Source organism: Aulostomus chinensis, chromosome 6 (assembly GCF_037954235.1).
Source record: "Aulostomus chinensis isolate RoL2024-O1b breed Wild chromosome 6, RoL_Achi_v1.0, whole genome shotgun sequence".
In the NCBI taxonomy this organism is placed as follows: Eukaryota; Metazoa; Chordata; class Actinopteri; order Syngnathiformes; family Aulostomidae; genus Aulostomus; species Aulostomus chinensis.
Genome location: NC_141325.1, coordinates 16,842,184 through 16,863,379, shown reverse-complemented (window position 1 = coordinate 16,863,379; position 21,196 = coordinate 16,842,184). Strand labels below are relative to the sequence as shown.

At 39.2% G+C, this 21,196-nt stretch overlaps 2 protein-coding genes across 5 annotated transcripts in view; both read right to left on the bottom strand.

Annotated features, from left to right (window-relative positions):
• Nucleotides 1-64: 64 nt before the first annotated feature.
• hspb8 (heat shock protein family B (small) member 8) lies at nucleotides 65-11,878 on the bottom strand. 3 transcript variants are annotated; one of them, XM_086205410.1, is made up of 4 exons: nucleotides 11,791-11,878; nucleotides 11,205-11,664; nucleotides 7,299-7,362; nucleotides 65-1,871 (listed from the first exon to the last, which is right to left on the bottom strand). In XM_086205410.1, exons 2-4 carry the CDS (start codon nucleotides 11,626-11,628, stop codon nucleotides 1,697-1,699), a joined length of 663 nt encoding a protein of 220 aa, XP_086061536.1. In that variant the 5' UTR covers nucleotides 11,629-11,664; nucleotides 11,791-11,878; the 3' UTR covers nucleotides 65-1,696. The 3 variants fall into 3 exon arrangements, with proteins under 3 accessions (XP_086061536.1, XP_086061535.1, XP_086061534.1); XM_086205409.1 differs by having other exon boundaries at nucleotides 11,751-11,840; XM_086205408.1 differs by having other exon boundaries at nucleotides 11,205-11,853.
• A 470-nt stretch (nucleotides 11,879-12,348) lies between these two features.
• srrm4 (serine/arginine repetitive matrix 4) overlaps nucleotides 12,349-21,196 on the bottom strand; it is a 69,003-nt gene continuing 60,155 nt past the window's right edge. For both annotated transcript variants that reach the window (XM_086206832.1, XM_086206833.1), the window contains exons 9-13: nucleotides 19,433-19,746; nucleotides 18,312-18,536; nucleotides 17,583-17,684; nucleotides 17,345-17,494; nucleotides 12,349-16,557 (exon numbers count right to left, since the gene is read on the bottom strand). In XM_086206832.1, the coding sequence (XP_086062958.1) occupies nucleotides 16,287-16,557; nucleotides 17,345-17,494; nucleotides 17,583-17,684; nucleotides 18,312-18,536; nucleotides 19,433-19,746 (1,062 nt within the window). In that variant the 3' untranslated portion in view covers nucleotides 12,349-16,286. The remainder of the gene's footprint in view (nucleotides 16,558-17,344; nucleotides 17,495-17,582; nucleotides 17,685-18,311; nucleotides 18,537-19,432; nucleotides 19,747-21,196) is intronic.

Below are 21,196 nucleotides of genomic sequence, written 5' to 3'. Positions count from 1 at the left end.
GGAAAAAATCCTGTGAACGGCATGTTTCTCAATAAAAGACACAGATGTTAAAACCACATTGGGAAATTGGCTGGACATTTTTATTGCATCATTCAATACAAAGACATCAACAGAAAAGAAGGTGAGAAACAAATGTTTTTGACAAATAAGTCTGTCTGCCTCCTCTCAAATCATACAGCCAGCCTCCAGAGTGCTCGAATAGAAAAATGCAAACCACATTGCAAAACAACTCAGATTATTGTTTTTAATGAATTGGCATATTTAAGTATATTTACAATACACTTTGGTAGATACAGTATCAATGCACACCTTCTAATAAAGCTACAAATGGTGACTTACTTGTGTTTCTTGTCAGTTTAATTGACACTCATCAACTTGAAAGAGAACAGGTGAACGGAGGGAGGTCTACGCAGTCAAATAAATAAAGGCACATTTGTAAAAAGTCTCATTTTTCTGATCAAGGAAATCATATACAATATATTTTAAGCAACTGTTCATCTAAATTCGACATGAACAAACCCCTTATTACACCCACATATATTAAAGCTGCACAAGACAAGTGCTGAGGATCCAATATACTGTTTCTGTATGTTAACCCCTCCCTTACATTTGCATTGAAACAGTAGTGCCTGTGATACAATATTATCCAAATACGTATGCCATGACACATAAGTATTGCAATATGGCCATAAAAATAATTTTTTGTATTTTAACTTTTATCGACAACTCAACTCAACAATGGACTGATGTCCTGAGACATTTAGACAAAGTGTAATTGCTTCTAAGTATCAGGTAATACTGAACATGTTGAATGCTGTCCACAGATGAAGACAAAGTTTAAGAATATCTGTGGAGACGATGGGGGTGAAACGACTGGTCAGTAATGTAAAAAATGTATTTAAAGCAGAGCTAATTTAATTTGTCCCATGTCACATTTTTGCAGATTTACTCCATTTTGAAAGGAAGGTAAAAAGCATCTCTACCGAGAGTAAAAAAAAAAAACAACTGAGAATTTTTTTTCCAGGTTTCTCTGTTTTTGATCGACCTTTTCTATAACAAGTCTCCAGAATGCGCATTAAAATATGTTGTTTCACCTCCCTCATTGCAGTTTTATTCTACAATAAAATAGCAACTGTGATATTATGATGTATAAATTATTCATCCTTAACTGTAGCATATATCAGTATCACAAGTATAGTTTGTTCATGTCTGATAATATTTGTCATAACTAACTGTATTTAGGCGCTTCATAGTTTTTGATAAAACAATTAATACCTAAGTGTCAAACATTCATGGATTACATACTGCTAATATGTGTCAAAACGATCCCTGGTGGGGTTGTTGTGGATTAGAATCAATTGAATGCGGACAGAATAATCCTGTTTATGGCTTTTATATCTAATCTTGTTTTTTGTTTTTTTAATTAAGGATACCATGATTACAAGAGAGAAAGTCATTCTTGAGTAATTTTCCTGTTGTTGTTGTTTTTTTTTTTAAGATTTACACTTAAATTTAAGTTAAAAAAGATAGATTTGAGAAAAGGCTCTTCCCTCGTGCAGCTTTACCAACCAAGAGTCCCAATCTTCAAACTGTATATTACACATTTTCATTCCAACCGCATGAAGCTGAAGGCCACACATTTGATATCAAGCTTGAAATTGACAGTGCTGTGTTATGTCAGTGGCAAAGCAGGCGTTTAGACCACAGGGGTCTCCTGGAGCTTGGGGGCCTCTGACTCCTGCATGTCTCCACCCTGTGAGCCCTCATTGCTGAAGAGGTAATACGGAGGCGTCTGGCGAGCTTCGATGATGAGGACACCCTCGGGGGACAACGAGGCGAACACTGTCAGAGGGTCCACATCTATCGGGATCCTGATGAAATGTGAGACGAAAGGTGAGTTTGTTTTTTTTAACGTAAAGATACAAGTTTAGACGCAGCAAAGGTTTACTTTGCTGAAAATCGCTACGATGCACCAGCATGTTTAAGAGCACGAGTGGGAGGAACAAAATCAGCGGAGCGTCAAGGAGAGGCAGCCCAGAGAAACACAAGATAATTCCTGTTTAGAGGTCATGCAAAACTGAGATTTTTTTTCTCTACAAGAACTGTTGTGCAAAGATTGTTAAATGCCAGGATTTTTTGGTTGACACTTGGTCGATACACATAAACAGCAGCCTCCAGACAGATGAATTTTTAGCGTTGTATGTCTACAGGAGGAAAAAAATGACTTGGCTTACAATCTTAACTGTTCATAGAAACAGTCACTCTGTCCTCCTTGGCAAACACTCATTCTACACGCACTCATGAAAGCCATCACATTTTTTTTTTAATGTCTGTGACAAAGGGGAGTGAGGAAAAAATAGGTGTGAGATTTGCAAAATTAAAGCCTGACTTCAAGAGAGTGGGAGTGTCACCCTTGAGAAATCAACATTTACACAATTGAATGGGATCATCTGCAGCTCTCATCAATCTGTCCAATAGCAACCAGTTTATTTATGCCTAGGCTTTTTTGTATCATTTTGTTTTTTTTCCTCAGTTCACTTTATTTTTCTGCATACTCAAACTGTTATTTTCCAGAGCAGTCAGGTGTAATTGGCATCCAAAACTGGCTGGAAGATACAAAGTGCTAAATCAAAAAGAGACAGTTCCATGCTTTACAACTGTTTCTATAGACACTGGTGACAATTATATCTAAACATTTTGAATTCTTTTCTATGGATGATAAAGGAATGCACTTATTATTGATTGGCAACCCCCTAAAATCTGCTGTAGAACTGCTCCAAATGCAAACACACAGATCCAGAGAAAGTCAGACAGTGTCAGACAGTGTGGCCAAATATGGGTATTGTAGGTTTTCTGTCTGGGCAGACAAAGTGTCTGTGGGAGTTAATATAAACATCAGGCTGCACAGGCTGTTCAAGGGATACTGTTAGTCTGCCCTCCATTTAATTAGAGAAGACCCTCCACTGACTTCCTGCTCCTCTGAGAAATATGAGTCACAAGTGTAGGGAAAAGTCTCGGTTACTTTCAAGTTGTTCTCGCTCCCAACTTGTAAAATACCAAACACTCAGTCAGTGTTAAACTATGAAACTGCAGCAACACATCTAGGCTGAAGACAGAATGTGATATAGTGAGACTTTGCAATCAATATGTTTGCTGCTTCCATTGTGAGTAATTATTTTAACCACTACAAAAAACAAAAAAAAAAGCCAAATAACCCCAAGGATGTAATCACTTTTTGATCCTAACCTTAGTGGGCACAAGCTCTATTTTTTAAGGCGATATATTTTCAAAAACTCTGAAGCTACAAGCGCAAATTCAATTTCAGAAATCATATGATTGCTATTGATTACAAGATGAAAGCATTCAGTATTTAAACCCATCTGTCCACAGATGGTAATTTGGCTTTGGTTTCAAAAAAGTGCAAATGGAGAGCAAAAAAGACGGAGTGCTGAACAGCAATCCTCCACTCCATCCGCTATTGTCTGACAAGGATTTAGCTTTTTAATTTATGTGCATTCATATGTTAGCTGTGAATGAATCTGAATGAATGACATCATCGCTCAACCTGAACTTACTAATCAAGTTGTTCATTACAACAGGCACCCGTGACTCTGACTCTGGATATCTGCTAAATCTCAACAAATGCACGCGCAGCGTTTGTCCTCACATCCACTTCCTGTTCACAAGTAACTGTTCCTCACCACACAGGTTTTGGAATCCAGGCCTCTTACTCACAGTTAAGAATCCAACAAAGTCAAAACACTCAACATGCCCGTTACGACAGATTTTGGCAAAAACCTTATCTGCGTAGCTCGGGGAGTTTATTTACCTCTGGCAAGTGAACATTTTATCTCAGACATTGATTTTGTACAGCTGCCAAAAAACTGTCTCGTATGCTTTTCCCCAGGCAGAGATGCTGAGGCAGAGAGAGACACGACAGCGAGACTTGACAGGTGTGTGTGTGAGTTATATGTGTAAGTATTTGTGTGTGTGTGTGTGTGTGTGTGTGTGTGTGTGTGTGCGTGAAGCATGTATCCCATAGGCTTACTCTCGCACATTCAGACACAGCGCACATACAGTGTGTTGTACAATCATGTGTCTCACGAGGACAGAACCACCACAGATTCCTGACATACAAGCTAATCACACTTTGAGCTCTGAACTCCGACCTCTCTAAACTGTTGCTGGGTTGTATGACTCCAAGTTTAAGAGCAAGCTTTGCTCTTTTTACCCTTTTAAACTACAACCTATTTGGTGAATAACTGACACAAGAGGAAGAACTGACCCTCATACTGTTGTGCCCGTCTGCGCTTCATCCCCATGTCCTATGTATCATATTAGTTGTTTACCGTCAAATTGCTATGAATCTTCTCTCAGTTTGCCCCCCCCCCCTCCCCATTGAGAAACCTTTTCCAGAGAGCCAGACTGTTTTGATTTGAGTGCCAGTCACTAGACTTCTAGAATAATAACACTTACAAATTCAATGAAGTTTAAGTGGAATTTTGAAAAACTTCTACTTGAGTATTTTCAGAGCTTGTGTACTTCAAGCCGGTTGTATTCGTGTTAAATATAATAAATTAGAAATACACATTTTTGCAAGTGAAAGAGATCAGCTTATAAAATATGATACATTTCAAAGATTAAGTAGTATAAAATGTGATGTTGTGAGTTGACCAGGCATGATATTATACTGTTACTTGCAAAAGTAGCAAAAATTCACTGATAAACCTTCTTAACAAGTACTTTTACCATTGATACTTTAAAAGTACTTACACCCTTTTACTGATATTGTTGTTACTGATATATATTGTTTTGTTATTTTATATTTTGTGTAATTATGAGAGAAAGAAAGTTGGAGCTGCTGAAATTTTGGGGCATTTTGCTCAATAAACAAGGTGGAAAAAGAATGATAAATAACTTATCAAAATGTAAAATCCTTAATTGATAAATGTACTTACAGTTTCAGGAGAAGTAAATGCCTTTTTACTTTCATAATGTGGCATAGCTAGTAATTATAAAATTGTCTGCTTTCTCACACCTCTCTACAATGAGTGCAGGAGGTACTGTAGTAACCCTCACTTGACGTATCTGCATTGTATTACAATCAAGTAAAATACTGCTGTTGTAGGTGAGTGCGTTGAATTATCTCGAATTAACTTTGTGACTTTTTAAAGACTGAAAATATCATGATTCCAAACCAAAAAAGAAATGAGCAAATAGCAGGATTTGACATTAAAAATAACCTTCTCAGTCATATTCCCAAAGCAATAATGCATTCTCACCACTATCGCTCTCTCTTTTATAAAGCGTATTTGTGTATTGAGGGCAGTTATTTTTAAGTGTCCCTCTCCCTCCACATCCTCTCTACATATATCCACTGGCTTTAGGTTTCGCTTAGCAGGGAAGCACAGGCCTGACCAGAGGTTTTTCCAATTAAAAGGATCGAAATATGAAGAATGAGAGGCTTGCGCGGCTGCTTACTAATTAGCCAACAGGAAATGAGCAGAACTGGAATGACAAGCCAGTGAGACGGTGATTTGCACCAGCGATGATCACTGCTGTTTGAAGTCTTCTCCCTGACCAATTAACAGAGAGACGGGCAGGTTGTGGAAAATTCTGACGCCTGTTTGGCTTACATGAACTACAATATAAAAAGACTTGGGAAAACATTTGTGTAGTTCTGCTCTACACAGGCCAGTATGTTTCCATGTAGTGCCTCCTTTGTTACTGGAGTGTTAGTAAAAGATGTCTTTGTCAGCGACAGCTATTTGGAGTTGACAAGTTTCTATTGAGTAGTCTGTCCTCTGATACGGCTCTGGAGCAGCTGTCAAAACCCCAGACTGACATGCTATTTCCTTTTGCGTTACTCCACACATGTATTAAAGCACACAATACTGCCTGTGACATGATTTTTGCCGAAAAAAATCAGTAATTGCCCTATTAAAGTCCTTTAGATCTCACCTGTGTGTCTCCATCTTGAAGAGAATATGACTACGCAAAGTTTTTTTTTTTTTCCAATTTTTGGACACAAGACGTGCCCTACCTATCTATAAATTCATTTCCATGTAATGGAGTTGTGTTTTTTTTTTACATCATAGTTCTGTTTCTTTAATATTGAAACAGAATTGGCTTCTACGATATTTCTAAAGTCACAGATCCTGCTTGAAGCTTGATGTTTTTAACCCTTCGCACACAAGCCCATGGACACTTTTTTCAATGAATGTGAAAAACAGCGTCTCAGCGTCCAACTCTACACACATAAAATCCCACATAATTGAGATGAAACATTCAATTGCGGAAACAACGTGTAACAACAATGAGTCTTTACAGATAAATGCACAGTTACTGAGGCTAAATATAGAAACGTTTAAAACATCTACATTTGAAAAAAAAGAAAAGCGTATTCTCCAAATTAGACTTTATACTCGTGTATTCATGGAAGTGTCGTGATTTTCAAGATTGCCTGATCATTATCTATTTACTGCCTTATATCTGTTTTAAAAGTAGAAGTACATGGTAGATGCATGAATGACAGGAACTTCCAAAAACAATGGAAGTAGTATTCATATCAGTTTTGGTCATTTGTCCTGAATATCCTAGCATTAGCTCAGAAAACAACTACCAAAATATTATTAAGTTATTAAATATAGCCACTATATCTTTCAAATCATTCTTATTCCATACGTTTCTAAGTAAATTCAGATATTTTTATTCAGTTAAAATAATAGTCTTATCTAACTGCCTTATCCGTCCAGTTGGAACGGCGTAAAATGCGTCAGCTTTTCAGACCGGCTGAGAGAAACCATTTTTATCATTTTCGAGCTAAATCGTGTCTTGTCCCCTTTGCTGGCTTGATGGCTTTCTCATGTTTTGATGAAATAAGATTCAGGAGTATGAATAAATATGTAAACTAATCACTTGCTTTAAACTATTCAAGTCACTTAAAGAACAAGTCAACAATAGTGTGACGGTATGGAAACACTTTCTAACACTTCATCCGTCCAAAGCCATTAGAGATAATTTAAGAGACTTCATCTCTCTGAAAAAACACTTCAGAGTCAAATCATCTCACTGTGTTGATGAACAACTTTCCAATCATCTCTGGTCATTATTCTTACTGGGGAAAAAAACAGCTTCATAATCACTAAGTATTAGCTCTTGAATCTGTGGAGCGCTTGTCATAAATGTGATGAAGACTGAAGCCGTCTGTGTTCATAACGTGCAGAAATCCAGTGTGGAAGGATGAGAAGTACGCCGCTATTATTCTCTGTGACAGAGGTTTTACTGAAATTACTCACTGTATCTTCTTTGTGAAATTCTTTGAGACAATGCCTCCCTCTTCCTGCTTCTCTTCGTGTTTTCCTATTTGGAGAACAAAAAAATAACAGAAAGAGCTATGTAACCTTTATTTAAGAGTTCAACACAGCACAACAGTTAAGCAGGGTCATGAATCGTGAATGTATGTCCTGCAGTTCAATAGGGCACTTAATTACACACATTCATCACACCTCATTAAAACCTTGAATCTGTTTGAGGGCTTTGGTTTGGTCGTACGTTAAAAAAAAGTGTTGACAGTGGAATGGAAACAAATTTGGCACATACAGTTTTCCATTGCTCAATCCCTTTTTGCTTTGGGATTGGGTGGGATGAGCACGACGATGATGAAACATTATTTCATCCTGTTCAGTTGCCTCCAGACATTCAGACATGTTGGTCTGAACATGAGGAGAACGCCCCCCCCCCCTCCCCGATCCCCTCCTCTGCCAAGCTCTGTTTATGGTTCTTATGTCTCTCAAGCCTGCAAGCAGCTGCCGTGGGGCTGCTAAATGTCAGCGCTGCCGCCAGCTACATGGCCTGCCCCACCCCTCAGCTGGTTCGACTATGCGTGACCCTAAAACCCCCCACACAGTGACGTCTCTGCCTGACGACAGTGCTGGACTCCACCAGAGGTCGAGGCAGGAATATACATGATCCTCCAGAGAGTTACAATCAACTGAGAAGTCACGGGATCATTTAATCATTGTTTCAAAAGTAAAACTGACCGTCACGATAGCTCCTGAATTATAGAAAGTAATATTTGTTTTCAAGTGTCTTAAAACAGAGATGCCAAATTCCAAACTTTCTGTGTCATATGTTTCTGAAGGGAGAGACAGTGTGTGAGTCATCAAGGTTGCCCAAATATCACAGGCAGGGCAGCAGTTTTCCCATCTTTTTTATACTCTAGTTGCTACATGAAGGAGGTTCTTGCTGTGATACCCACAGTGAGACAAATAGAAACAGAGATAAAGGCAGGAGCAGGATTTGCAGAGCTGCATGTGGAGTTATTTGTGTGGCTTTTTGTTTTCCATCCATCCATCCAACCATTTTCTATACCGCTTATCTTTTGAGGGTCATTTTATTGATTATTTTATGGCTGAAACAGTAACTAGGATATATGGTAGAGCCTATGACATGTCAACGGCTGTCACTGCAAGAAGATAGAGCCAAAAGTACTGCGCTCGGTCTTTAGTACTAAGCACTAATAGAGAAAAAGGAGTCATAATAGACTTTTTCACTGCAGACAGAAGAGAGAAATATTGAGAAACGAGATTGCAAAAAACAAAGCGTTAAAAGCCAGTCAGCTTGTTAAATAGGCGGAACTTGTACATCTTAACCATAAATCCAATCTCAGCATAAATTAACATAAATATCTCATAGAAACATTTAAATGTGTTTGCAGCCTTGAAATCTCTTTGTTGGGTGAAATTATTCACTTGAGCTGAAGTAGGTTTTGAGTGACTGAAGTAGTAGTTTAAATAAACTTGCAAGAGACACATCAACACAAGACTGATAAAAAAAAAAGCAATCCTGCAATTTCAAGTTTCCTAAATTTCCATCTTAAAATCACCCCTCCAGTTTGATTTACTGTATTTTTGCTAGAGAGTTGGAGTTGAAAACTCAAGCCAATAATCCTTGAGGATATTTATTCTTTCAAAATGTGCAGTACAAATCTTCCTTCTGAACCCCGATTTATTTTTATGACAAGTAAACTTAGCTTTTGAATGTAACGTATTTGGAGTGTTAAATTGGGAAGAAATCCCCTTTAAGAGTCTCAAAGTTTCCTTGCTAAGAAATAAGTCCACTGTTTAAAACTTTAATGACATTTACGATGCAGTTCTGACACATCATCTCAGGGTTTGTTTTCATAAAGTTTTTCAAGTGAACTTTAAGTGAACTATTGGGGAAAATGCATATCAGATGGGTTTTTGCTAACAATGGAAACAGAAGGTCCATCGTGTGACTCAGAGCTGTGCTAATTCACGGCTAATTCACCAAAGATGTTTGTATCTCCCATCTTCTGCTAGCATGTGGGACCATCTGTATCTCCCGAGGTGAAAAGTTTTGTTTTGCAGTTTTATCTGGATTTATCTAAAAGCACTATGAGAAATTAGAATGTATCATACTGCGCGTCTGCCGTCCAACAGTAATGTAGCTCCTGATTGGTTCTCAGAGCTAATGTCGTATTAGAAAATGGCGTATCTCAATGCAACTTGTCTGTCGAGGCCCTCTGCCCTCTCATAGCGGCTCTAGACGGCAGGGGATCTAGATGTAACAGCGACGTTTTTACCTCAAAAGGCACAAATGGTCTCATCACCGTGTTGCACATTTACTCTTTCAAAAAAAGGCAAAAAACCACCTCAAGTGAGTATAAAAACAAATTACCAAATTAAAGGAGTCTTGTTTCAAATGTTGCCATTTCCACCAACCGTTCTAATGGGTTACTTCAAAATGTGCATCACTTTGTGTTGGAACTGAATAACTCACACAAAACACCTTCGGCCTTGTATCATCCTTCCTAGTTACACATTTAGAATGGGGTCAAGTCACCGTGACGGACAGACCCAACATGGCACTGACTGAATGACCTAACTGGTGTACTGATAACGTGCTCCAGAGTGTGTGTGTGTGTGTGTGTGTGTGTGTGTGTGGGGGGGGGGGGCGCAAATGAGGCACTCTCCTCTTCTTCAGTGGGGATCCCTGGCATTCCTCTGTCTTTTCAAACTGTGACACTGCGAAGCATTTTCTGCAGTGTTCTTCACTCCCCTGAACCAGTGACTGAGCTGGATGCCAGCGGGGACAGAAGGTGCCAGAGGCCTTCCTGGTAAGTGTGGTCCTATTTCCAGAACATTCTCTCTGGTGTTTAGTAGCAGGGAGCAGATTGTCTTATTGTAAACAGAGACTGTTGTCACGGGCCTTGCCTTAAATCTAAATCAAGCTCATGGGTGACTGAGGGGGTGATTCTCCGGGAATCTGAAACAGGTGTCTCAGCTTGTGGATCGGCCAGCCAGTGAGCAAGTCCCAGTCCCCAAAATCTGTCCAGCTCAGTCCATATCAAGACTCATAACTGTTGAGAACATTATGCTACTACCAAGGCTCTCTTGTATTGGTCTGGGGGTTTGGCAGGATTAGAACGTGAACCTGCACAGATGCTCAGTTATTTGTTTTAATGAAATCTAGTTAGTCCTTCTGCATGGCTGCTGGACTTCTGCTTTTGAACAGATTTAACAGTTTGGGCTTCTAAATTGTTTTTATTTGATGTTGTATTGGCTTCAGCTTTTATGTTTCACATTGTAATTTGGCAAATACATTGAAATATAACGCCCTCAGAATGACCCCTAGTTATGAAAAGCCAAAAAACAAACAAACAAACAAATAAAAAAGAGTTAGTTTAGGTTTAGTTAGGTTAGGTAGTTAGGTTTATCATATTTACCACCCAAGAACTGTGGTCTAACTTATCTTTCAAACGTTTTTGTGCCAAAATAACAAATCCCTTCATTTTATTGATTTTAGTAGCTACCAGAATAAAAATAGATTAATTACAAAATGTATTCCTCAGTTCATACACAAATTTGAATAATGAAGAACAGGTTGGATTCAGTTATGTTATTCAGATCACACTGACTTTTCTCTGCAACTTTTTTTTCTATCTATATTTACCCTGATTGTCTAGGTGTACGATTTAGCTCCCCGCACAAGCACCATGGATTGCATGTGGCTCAATGTGTTTTAAATATGCTCTATAAATAAAACTGGCTCATTATTATGAACTGACGGTCGACACAGTAGGACGTGTAGCCAAGTGGTTCTATTTGACCTTCAGTCGCTGATAAACAAGCAAATGAACTAATGAGGGAAAACATGTACTTTACTGCTCCACAACTCACCTGACACTTCTACAAACCCGTCCCTCGTTTTGACGTTTAATTCCTCTGGTTTGAAGCTGTGGACGTTCACACAAACTTTCCAGGGTTCCCCCCCGGTGGTGATCGGGGAGCTCCGGGAGGGCTCGCCGTACCTGCTGGTGTACAGTGCAGGTCCCCCCGTAGACTGACGCTGGGGAAAACCTGTGCGTAAACTAGTGCTAAAGGGCGAGGGGTTTAGGCGTGTGCTGAGCCGACCGGGTCGAGCCCAGCCCGGCCAGTCCATTGCGAGATCATCTGGGAAAGGGGACATCCCAAAGTCATCCTCCATAAACCGAGATGAGAGTTGATCCCTGAAAGGGGACTGATCTCTGAACGGCGACTCTCCAAACGGATCCCGAGGAAACCTCTGCCGGCTTCCCAGCGTGTAATAGTCTCCTTCTGCCATACCCAGCTGGGGTCTACCCTGAAAATGTTAAACGATCTATACAAAAAAAAGTACCTCAAATCAACCAAACAATAAAAAAAAGTATGAGTAAAACTTTATCTCTTTTGAATTACGGGCATCACCTTCTACGCAGCCACCTGTTGACCCAAATAACACACTTACAAGAAGACGTGAACTTTCTTAAGCCTTTAAAGAAACTGATGTAATTCCTCCTGGCTGTGGTTTTTATACTGGACCAGCATTCCCAGACGACACAGACTCTGGAAAGTGCTGGGAGGATCATGGGAGCGCACACTGCAAGAAAACTACAACCATCACCGCTTAAAAGCCACTAAAACTATACACACGTGAAGGAGTTAAGGCCTCCATCGAATTAAAGTCACCCTCATTAGACGTTTCTTATAAACGAATCGTGTTTGAAGGCATGAAATAAGATGCATGACTTTGCTAAGGTGGACATTTTTTGCAGTGCATGCGCAACAGCTGACCGAAGACCAGCCCACCTTTGACCAAATAAGTTGGTATCCACAAGTCACTCAGACAGCGCTAGGAGCTTCCTCCGTGGTGACTCACGGGCTTTTTAATAGAAGATAACGCAGAGCTTCAGGTCAAACGCTGATGTCACTCCACGGATTAAACCAAACCACGAAGGAGTCAACACTGAAGATGGGTAGATAATATGTTACTTAAAAGAGGACTCCAAATGACTTTATATCCAGAACATTATTTTATATATCGCTTATTCACACAGTGAAAGGGAGAGTTGACTTTATGGGGGTCATGGCAGGGACAATTCAATTTCCAGTTCATACATCAGCATTACAGTTCACACTGACACTAGATAAAATTATGACAGTGTGAAAAACATTTTGTTTTATGGAAAATGGTGGAGAATTCTTAATTTAACACTAAAACACGTGATCACTATTGCTATATGACCTTGTTATTGGAATTTTATATAACAAAAGACATCATCAGAGGGGTCACAAAGACATCTAGAGTCCATTGATTAACAGCGATTTGGCACATTGTCTTCTTTTCCCCTTTCACTGGCAATGAACAACACCTCAATTAAAAATACCTCCAATGCTCAAATCACATTCTGTAAATTGAATAATCTTACATTTTATGTATTTTATATAATGCAGATGGCTATTTATATCACTTTAATTACATATTGAACATTATTTTTGCACAAGAACTAATGTAAACGTTACATTGAGAGATGGACCGTGGGCCTGGTTGCTCATCCTCTGACTTTATCATCAAAAATCACCCTCTGGCAGATAGTCAAATAGATCATCATCACATATTTTATGGATGACTTCTGTGCCAGGTTCCCTCCTCCTCCAGTGTCATATTTCTCTCATTCGTCCAAATTACTTGACATTCAGGGAAATAAGCTGTGAGTGCATAGAGAGGAGTCTCTCAGGCCTGGAGCATTCACACAGACAGGATGATGGATTTGAAATGATCAAGATAAATGAATTTCTTAATTATATGGAAAGGCAGTTTCAAACTTTTGCAGATTCAAACTCTTTCAGATTCAAAGTAGTCACAGAGTCGTTTGCTGTTTTAAAAAGAAAGTTTTTCTTGCAGCGATACATAATAAGAGTGATGCCACTTTAATGACTGCATGATTGATCGGGCATTAGCATTTGTTGGTTAGCCTGGTATATAGCCTGGTAATACAAAGATTGTAATAACAGCTTCTAAAATTCAGCACTTTCTTATCGTAGTGTTTTTAATCTGTTTACAAAAAAAAAACAAAAAACAAAACGTAAGCATATCTAGCTGTGTGTTTCAGGGGCCTAATGTACTTGAGGTGACCCTGAGGTTGTCTGGCAACCACTGAAATGTGCATTTGAAATGAAAACAATGTAACATGTCAAAAATGTCCATGGTGCCAAGTGTAAATCGCCCAATACTAGAACTTTCTCAAAAAAGATGAATACTGCATTCATTTTTGTCTGATTTATTCAGTTGCCAACATTTCTGTCTGCCACTGAGCTTTATCAGGACGGAGAGGAACCACAAAAAAGACACAGCAGACTGCTACAAGCTGCTGGATGACGGTCACATGATCGATATACATGAGTCTTAACGGTGACCTCCAGGACATTATTTTAGCATCGTTAACTTGGCTATTTAGAGAACATTGAAATAATTATGAGTTCAATTCATTCATTCATATTTGAAGACATTTTAGTTTCTCTCTTCTTTAATGCTTCTTACTTGCTTGGCCTTCTAGGTGGTTTGAGTCAACTTGTTTTCTGGTGTTCCATTTATTTGCAAAGCATTTTGAAACCGTTGTGAAAGTTGCTAAGCAACCAGGAAACATTATATTTATTTTCAACAATCTGTTAAAAGCAAAAGAATATTTAAACTTAAGCTTAATATACAATCAGCAGAGAGTGCTTTCCTTTGGGAGGTGACTGTCCTGAAACCTAACCCCCTAAATTTCAATGTATAAAAATGATACTGCAGTAATGTTCGTACGTTTTAGTAAATGTAAAGTTGTAACCATTGATTTGTATATCTTAAAAAAAAAATCTGTCCAGCATTTTCACATCATTATCAAACAATGGTTTTATGGTCATCTTACTTTTTCTATCTCTGCTTCTGTGACACCTGGAATTTCACCCATGGGGGATTAATACAGTATAGTAAATGTTTCCCTCTCTCCCTCTCTCTCTCTCTCTCTCTCCCTCTCTCTCCCTCTCTCTCTCTCTCGGCTGCATGATGAAGAGAGATTCATCCTGATGAAGGTGGCTTGCTACAGAGATGTTGGTGTCAGTCCTGAATTAATGCATCAGAAAATGACTGTGCAGCTCCTTTTAGCTTTTAAAGGGTAGAGTTTTCATTTTGAGTTAAATGTGTTTTTAAAAATTCTGGAAATCTGTCAGGAGCTTTACAGCCGAACACTTTTTCACAATATTATCATTACTGATGAGACATTGCTTAGGTCAAAACCACTTCTGGTATTATTTCACCTTTAGTCTTGAAAAATAATGAAGTTTTATGATATGTCAACACGAAGGTTAAGGTTATGGGAAGAATCATTGTGGGTCAAAGAAAGATTGAGTTAATATTGCTTCTTATAACCTGTTGTTGCCCCACTATCCCAAACACAGTCTACCAATTACAACCCATAACGACTATTTAATATGCTGATAATAACCCGCTGTCATCGTCAAGTGTCTCATTACTGCTCTTGCAAAATGTTCATCCTAGTTATGTGGCCGCTTGCTGTAGCTTCACATTCAGTAAACAACTATGAGAATGGCATCAGTCTCCTCATTTAACTCCCTGCAAGAAAAACAATTCTCTTTTTTGCTTCAACCATTCATTTCTCCAAATTAAAAAGGTCAAGCAACTTTACTGTCATTCCAATTTTCCAACTCGTATTTGATATCTGTAAGTAAGGTGAAGAAACCAAAATGAATTATTTACAAAAAAATACAACTGTGTCATTACTATGAACTGACAGTGTTGCATAGAAAGATTGACCACTACTGAGAAGGACAACAAACCAATAAATATTAAATAAGTCATAAATATGTATGTTCAGGACAATTCATAACCTGACCTTCTTTGCTAACTCAGGAATAAAAACTCTGTTGATATATGTGTCCAGTGTTGTAGCAAGAAAACATTTCTCAAGTATATTCATATTCAACACAATTCATAAGTTCTGACTTATTTTCAATTTGTCACAACCAAGTGAAGTGCAACTTTTCCATTCCTCCGCTTGATTTTAAATTAAATGTATCACCGAAACCAAAACTAGAGAATGATACATTAAGATAACCAGAAAATCCAAGATGAAAATGGAAGATTTTGAGTAGAAAAAGGTATTCTGCATTGACTTTTAAATAGTTTTGGGCAAAAGAAATCAACTATATATCTTATCCTCTGCAAATCAAATCACAAATTTACCTTAAGAAACCTCTGAAATCCATGTCTCATGTGCAATAGTTTCCATCACTATTGTAAAACACAGACTGACATTTCAATTGTTTTCCACTTGATCAGAGGATAAATTATTTTGGCATTTGAGCTGACAGGCAGTTTGTGTGCTGTCAAATGACTCTCGCTGTTTCATTTTTCAGAGGAAACACATTTTGTGTGAAATGGTGATATCAGAGCAATAAACCATTCCCTTATTCCCTATGACGGCCCCTCTGAAGCCATTTGTAAACACTCGGATCAAATTGTTAAAATGTCACCGTGCATCAATTGTTTTGGTGCAAGAACATGTGGAATGGTTCATTTCAGGTTTCATATGAAGCTCTTTAAAGTTCCCCTGGTGCATGTGCACTTGTATTTTGCCAAAACATGTAAACATAAAGAAATCAATTATTTGGAAGTGTGCAGGCATACACACATTTTCAACTGACTGAGTAAAGTATAGCTGGGAATAGGAGTGTCTAGGAGATGAGATGAGGGCTCAGGCTGTTGTGAGTGTTGCATGAGCATGAAAAACAAAAAGACATTCAGTCTCCAGTGGTCTCTGAGGACAAAGTGAACTGGATGTCCTCCAACAAAGACGTGGCTTCACCCCTGCTGGGACATCAAAGCAGAGAACAGAGACGCACACTGTCAGCTGTCCCTCTTTCAAGGTCGATGTTTCAGTCCCTTAATGATCTCTGGGAAATCTAATACCTCCTTTTTTTACGTTTGTTCAGGGAATTGTGACTCTGGCTGCGACTGCGTGTCCCAAAGATTGAGTTCCAGGATGAACTCCGACTGTAGCTCCTGTAGGAGGAATAACTGCGGCTCCGACTCCTGCTCAGGCTTCGGCTGAAGCTGTGGATGGGGCTGCGACTGCGGCTGCGTGTGAAGAGGCTGCTCCAGGATGACACACTAGTGGATCGGCTGCTGGATGAGGGACTGGGTCTGAAGTAAGGGATGGGTCGCTTTCTGGCACTATATGGGGAGACAAATAGATAAGAAGTGTTTGTTCCCAAATTAACCAGACAATAACCAGAGAAATGGTAATACTAAGTTGCCAGCTTGTCTCTGAAAGTGCCTGGGAGTGAGGCAGCCACTGGCTACTGTTGCGCTCACACACTGATCACTTGCACTGCTTCAAATATGTAGGATTATGGAGCAATAACTGCATCATTTTTTATGAAGGTATGATGAAAATATTTGAAGAGAACATGGTGGATATTTAACTCCGGATTTGCGAAAGTGTATGAATATCAAAGAGTCTCGTGGATAAAAGTAATTGGATGTGCAGTAGATGCAACGGGTCCAATTGCAAGATCAAATAAAACCTTTTACCAGTTCCACAATGCGCGCACAATTTCATGAAGTTTTAAAGCTTCTAACATGGGTTTGGAACTTACATGATGCAGAATATCTAAGAGACGAACTTCACTACCCCAACAACTAATAACCGAGTATTTGTAAGACTGGGTCCTTTAGCAGAGTCCGCTACCAAAGAGCCGAACGAAATGAGTGTCTCATATTGACTGTGCTGCACCAATTTCTCCTGTAGCACCTGTGGTGGCTTAAGTGCTGATGATATTCTCCTCCGTGGGCTAAATGCCATTGCAAGCACACAGCTCATCAACATGGGGGGGAGGAGTTCAGTTTGGGGACATGTCCAACTGAGGGGGTGGAGGGTGGAACCGGCTGTACATTTTGCTGCCTGCAGGCGCAAATATGTATAATGTTGCTATATTTAACCATGCTGGAAGAGCTGTACCTTGTGATTCGGCGTGCTTCCAGATGGCTTGGCGAGTCTCTCCTTCTTTTCTTCATAGGAGAGTAGGATTTGCGTCTTCTTCTCTTCCTAATAACCTTGTGCTTCACATCTGTCTCTCTGGAGCTAGGTGTTCTCTTTCTGGCTCGTAGTCTGACAAGCAGACGAATCAAAATATAATCACCAATACTGAATATTAGTTCTTGTAGCGTAATGAGTAGAATCATTTCGTAAAGTTCACCTGTCGGCGCTGTATCTTGAGTAGCTTCCCCGGGAGCTCATGCTGGTCACACTGCCCGCTCGCCTTTCATCAGCCGAATAACTTGACGAGCGCGAATAAGTGCTGAAAAGACAAAAGGACGATTGTCTCCCTGAATTGAGATAGTAAGTGTGCCAACATTTCTGAAAATTTGTGCAGAAGTAAAATGTGATGACCTTTTGTGACTGCCAAGAAATTGATGTAACAATTGTGAATCTGACGTATCACTGTTGAACATTTTGTAATGACTGACTGTCCCTATTGTGTTTACACTCCATCTAGACTGCAACAAAGGAAGGTCCATCCTCTAAAGAGCTGCTCATTTGACCTCTGCCAAGGAGGTCATGTATTCATCGGGGTGCGAGCAGGATATTGAAAAAAAATGTTGATCAAATTCATCAAGTCCGTGTGAAATGATTGACAGAAGAATGTCAGTCAGTCTCTGGAAAATGTTGTGCATTCTTTGCTGAGATCCTGCAGAGGCGATGAATTTTAATTGAATGGATAAGTAGCACGCTACTAGTATGGATCGGGTTCTGGATTTGGAAGAAACTGTACGATTGGATTTAATGTTCATGATTAGATGAGAAGTTTATTTTTCCATCACGTGGAAAATCGTTAGTCGCTACACAAACAACCCAAACACAATGACATTGATTACAAACACTCTAGAGGTGTTCCTGTAGTTTCACTTGACCATTTGAAACCAACCTGCCAGATGATGGTGATGGACTTCGAGAGTGGTGTCCAGAATATCTGGAACTCCCCGATGATCTGCTCCTCCTCCTTCTCCTCCTCCTCCTTTTCCTCTTCCTCCTCCTGCTCGATGAGCGTGTCTTGTTCCGCCTTCTTGAAGACTCTCTCATCCTCTGTGAACAGCTGGAAGTCTGTGAAGATCCTGCAAGCTCTACCTGATACCCCAAGGTTATCGCCTCTCTGCCAAGAAAACACACATTCCAGTACTTTGAGTAATGAAGCTAAAATTTCATCCAAGTTTCTTCTCTGCTGCACCTGTCCATTATTGAAGGTGTCTACACGGGTAAAGAATTTAAATTTAGGACTTATTGAGACCTTTTTTAAACTAGCCAAAGACCTAATTTGTGATGGAAATGAGGATTAAACACAAATAAGCTTCACATAAACTTACATAAACTAGACCTGAGTGACCGTAAAACTTAGCTTAGTTCAATTGTGTTCAAAGAATGAAGCGCGTTCCTGCAATAATTGTTCATTGTATTTGTAATCATTTTAATCTTCCACACTGGAGAAAGTCGCTATGACTAAACATATTTATGATTAACCCATCAAAACTGAATTGTAAACAAGACAATGTGCCACCATATTGTCAATGATATATATATATATATATATATATATATATATATATATATATATACACATACATATTAACCATTGAATGAATATACCAAAGGAGGGCACAGATCATTGTTAAATGAATGGTACGCTTGACAACTTTCACAATCCCAACAGATTATGAAAAAACTGGGAAGAAAACACCAGCTGACTGGCATCAGAGTCCACTGGAAAAGAATCAAATATGTTTGATATACGGTAGCTTGACTCCCATCGAGAAGGGTCGGTTCTCCTCACACTTGCCGATTCTTGTCAGAACACCTCATACACTTGCAGATTTTTGTTCTAATTTGCCATGCTGACTGACCCAAACTAGCGCACACTCGGACTGACCATTCTGATTGTCAACTCTGATCAAATCCTGTATGAAATGAATTAAGTGTATCTCCAAAGCAAAAGAGAATCTTCCCTGAGAGCCACTCTTTCAGATGGATTATTTGTTATGAACACTGTATTACCTCTTGCCATTTCCACTGAAAATGGTGGCAGACAAGCCGTCTTCCCTATAAGGTTTGCACACTGAGGTGTAGCTAGTCACAGAGTTTCCTGAGTCCGAGACAGTGTCTGTGAGCCTCAGCTTCTCCGGCGAGGGCAGGCGATGACACACGTCCCTCTTTTCATCAATGACACTTGCTCGAGAAACGCCAGTTTTGCTCGATGGTGGCGAAGACGTGTCATTCCCAGAGTCGTAATCGTGAGGACCGTGGGTCTGGCTGGATAGATGTTGAGACCCCTTTGCTAAAAGCTCGCTTCCTGGCTTTGATGACAAGATCTGTAAACAGACAAACAAGCTAGAGATTAAAACCAAGTGTGTGCTCATACACAGAACCTGCTACCTTCTTTGATGCACTGTTAATACACTAATACAAAGCCACATATTCCCTTGAAAACACAGAAGAAATTTCTTTTCTTTTTTTTTTTCTTGGGACAGAAAACTTTGAAAGATAGACATCATGCAAATTTAAAGCATGCGATTACCCCCAAAAAGAAAGTCTGAACTCAAGTGAATTCAAAGAAGTAGAAGAAGAAAAACAAATTTAGAAAGAAAAAAAAAAAAAACCTAAACTAAAACAATTATATGAAAGGAACAAAAGAGCAGAGAAGAGAAAAGAGAAAATCTATGTGTGAAAACATCTACCGGCTCTAGTAGAAGAGAAGAGTAAACAATAGCCCTATTGAAAAGCCTCCTTTAAAGAACATTGAACAAACATCACAAAATGGGTATTATGTAGAAATGAAAAGGATTGCAGACAGAGAGAGATCCCATCAGTCTAACTAAGAAAGCCCTCAGAATAGGACAGATGACTGTGCTCTTTCTCCTGTAAGAAGCAGATAATTAGCCTGCACCGACCTACATGTAAATCCCTAAATCTGCGGATAGCATCGACTTACCAATCAAGATTTCCTCCTTAAGTAGGTAAGGTGTAAGAAAAAGGGAAGAGCGGGCAACATAAGTGCATCATTAGAGTCGTAAATTGCAAGAAAAAGACAATCACCCTCTCTTCAAACCCAGAGCCAGTTAGACTTTTATTGGCATGTTCCTTTTTCTTTCCTTAATGGTGCATTGTTTTGGAGTTTACCCGGACCGAGAAACTTTTGTACGTGAGGCCTTTTTATGTCCCCCCCCCCCCCCCCCACTGTACTATTAATATCCACAAATGTAAAAAGATAGTGACTCTTTAAGGGCCACAGTTGGCTAATCTTTATAAATTCTGATCTCTCTTTACTTATGGATGACGAGAATCTCTGACCTCCCGAATGTTTTCCATTATCTTGTATTACGTCGAAGCAACAGATCAACACAGAGGTTACAATGAACAAAACTTTCTTTTTCTACCTTCCTCTGCACCCAATCTGTACATACACAAGGGTAAAATATGTCATTTAAAGAAAAATACACTTGAACTGAAGACATCTGTCAGTGTCACAGAGATATTTTGATAAAGCTGCTTTGAAATAGACATTTCTCTCTGTCTTGGCAAATGATTTTCTTAAGGCCCCCCCCCCCCCCCTTTGTTCAAGTCTAATCCTTCCAGCACTCTCCAATTCATCATGTATATTTATAGAGGAGGATGACATCATTTTTAATCAACCACATCCAAGTGGATTATTTATTTATATTTATGTTTCTGTCCAATTAGATCATACCCACCTTTCCTTTTATGGATGGCTTCAGGGAAGAAATATTAAACAAAAATAGTTTTGGATTTATGCACATTCAT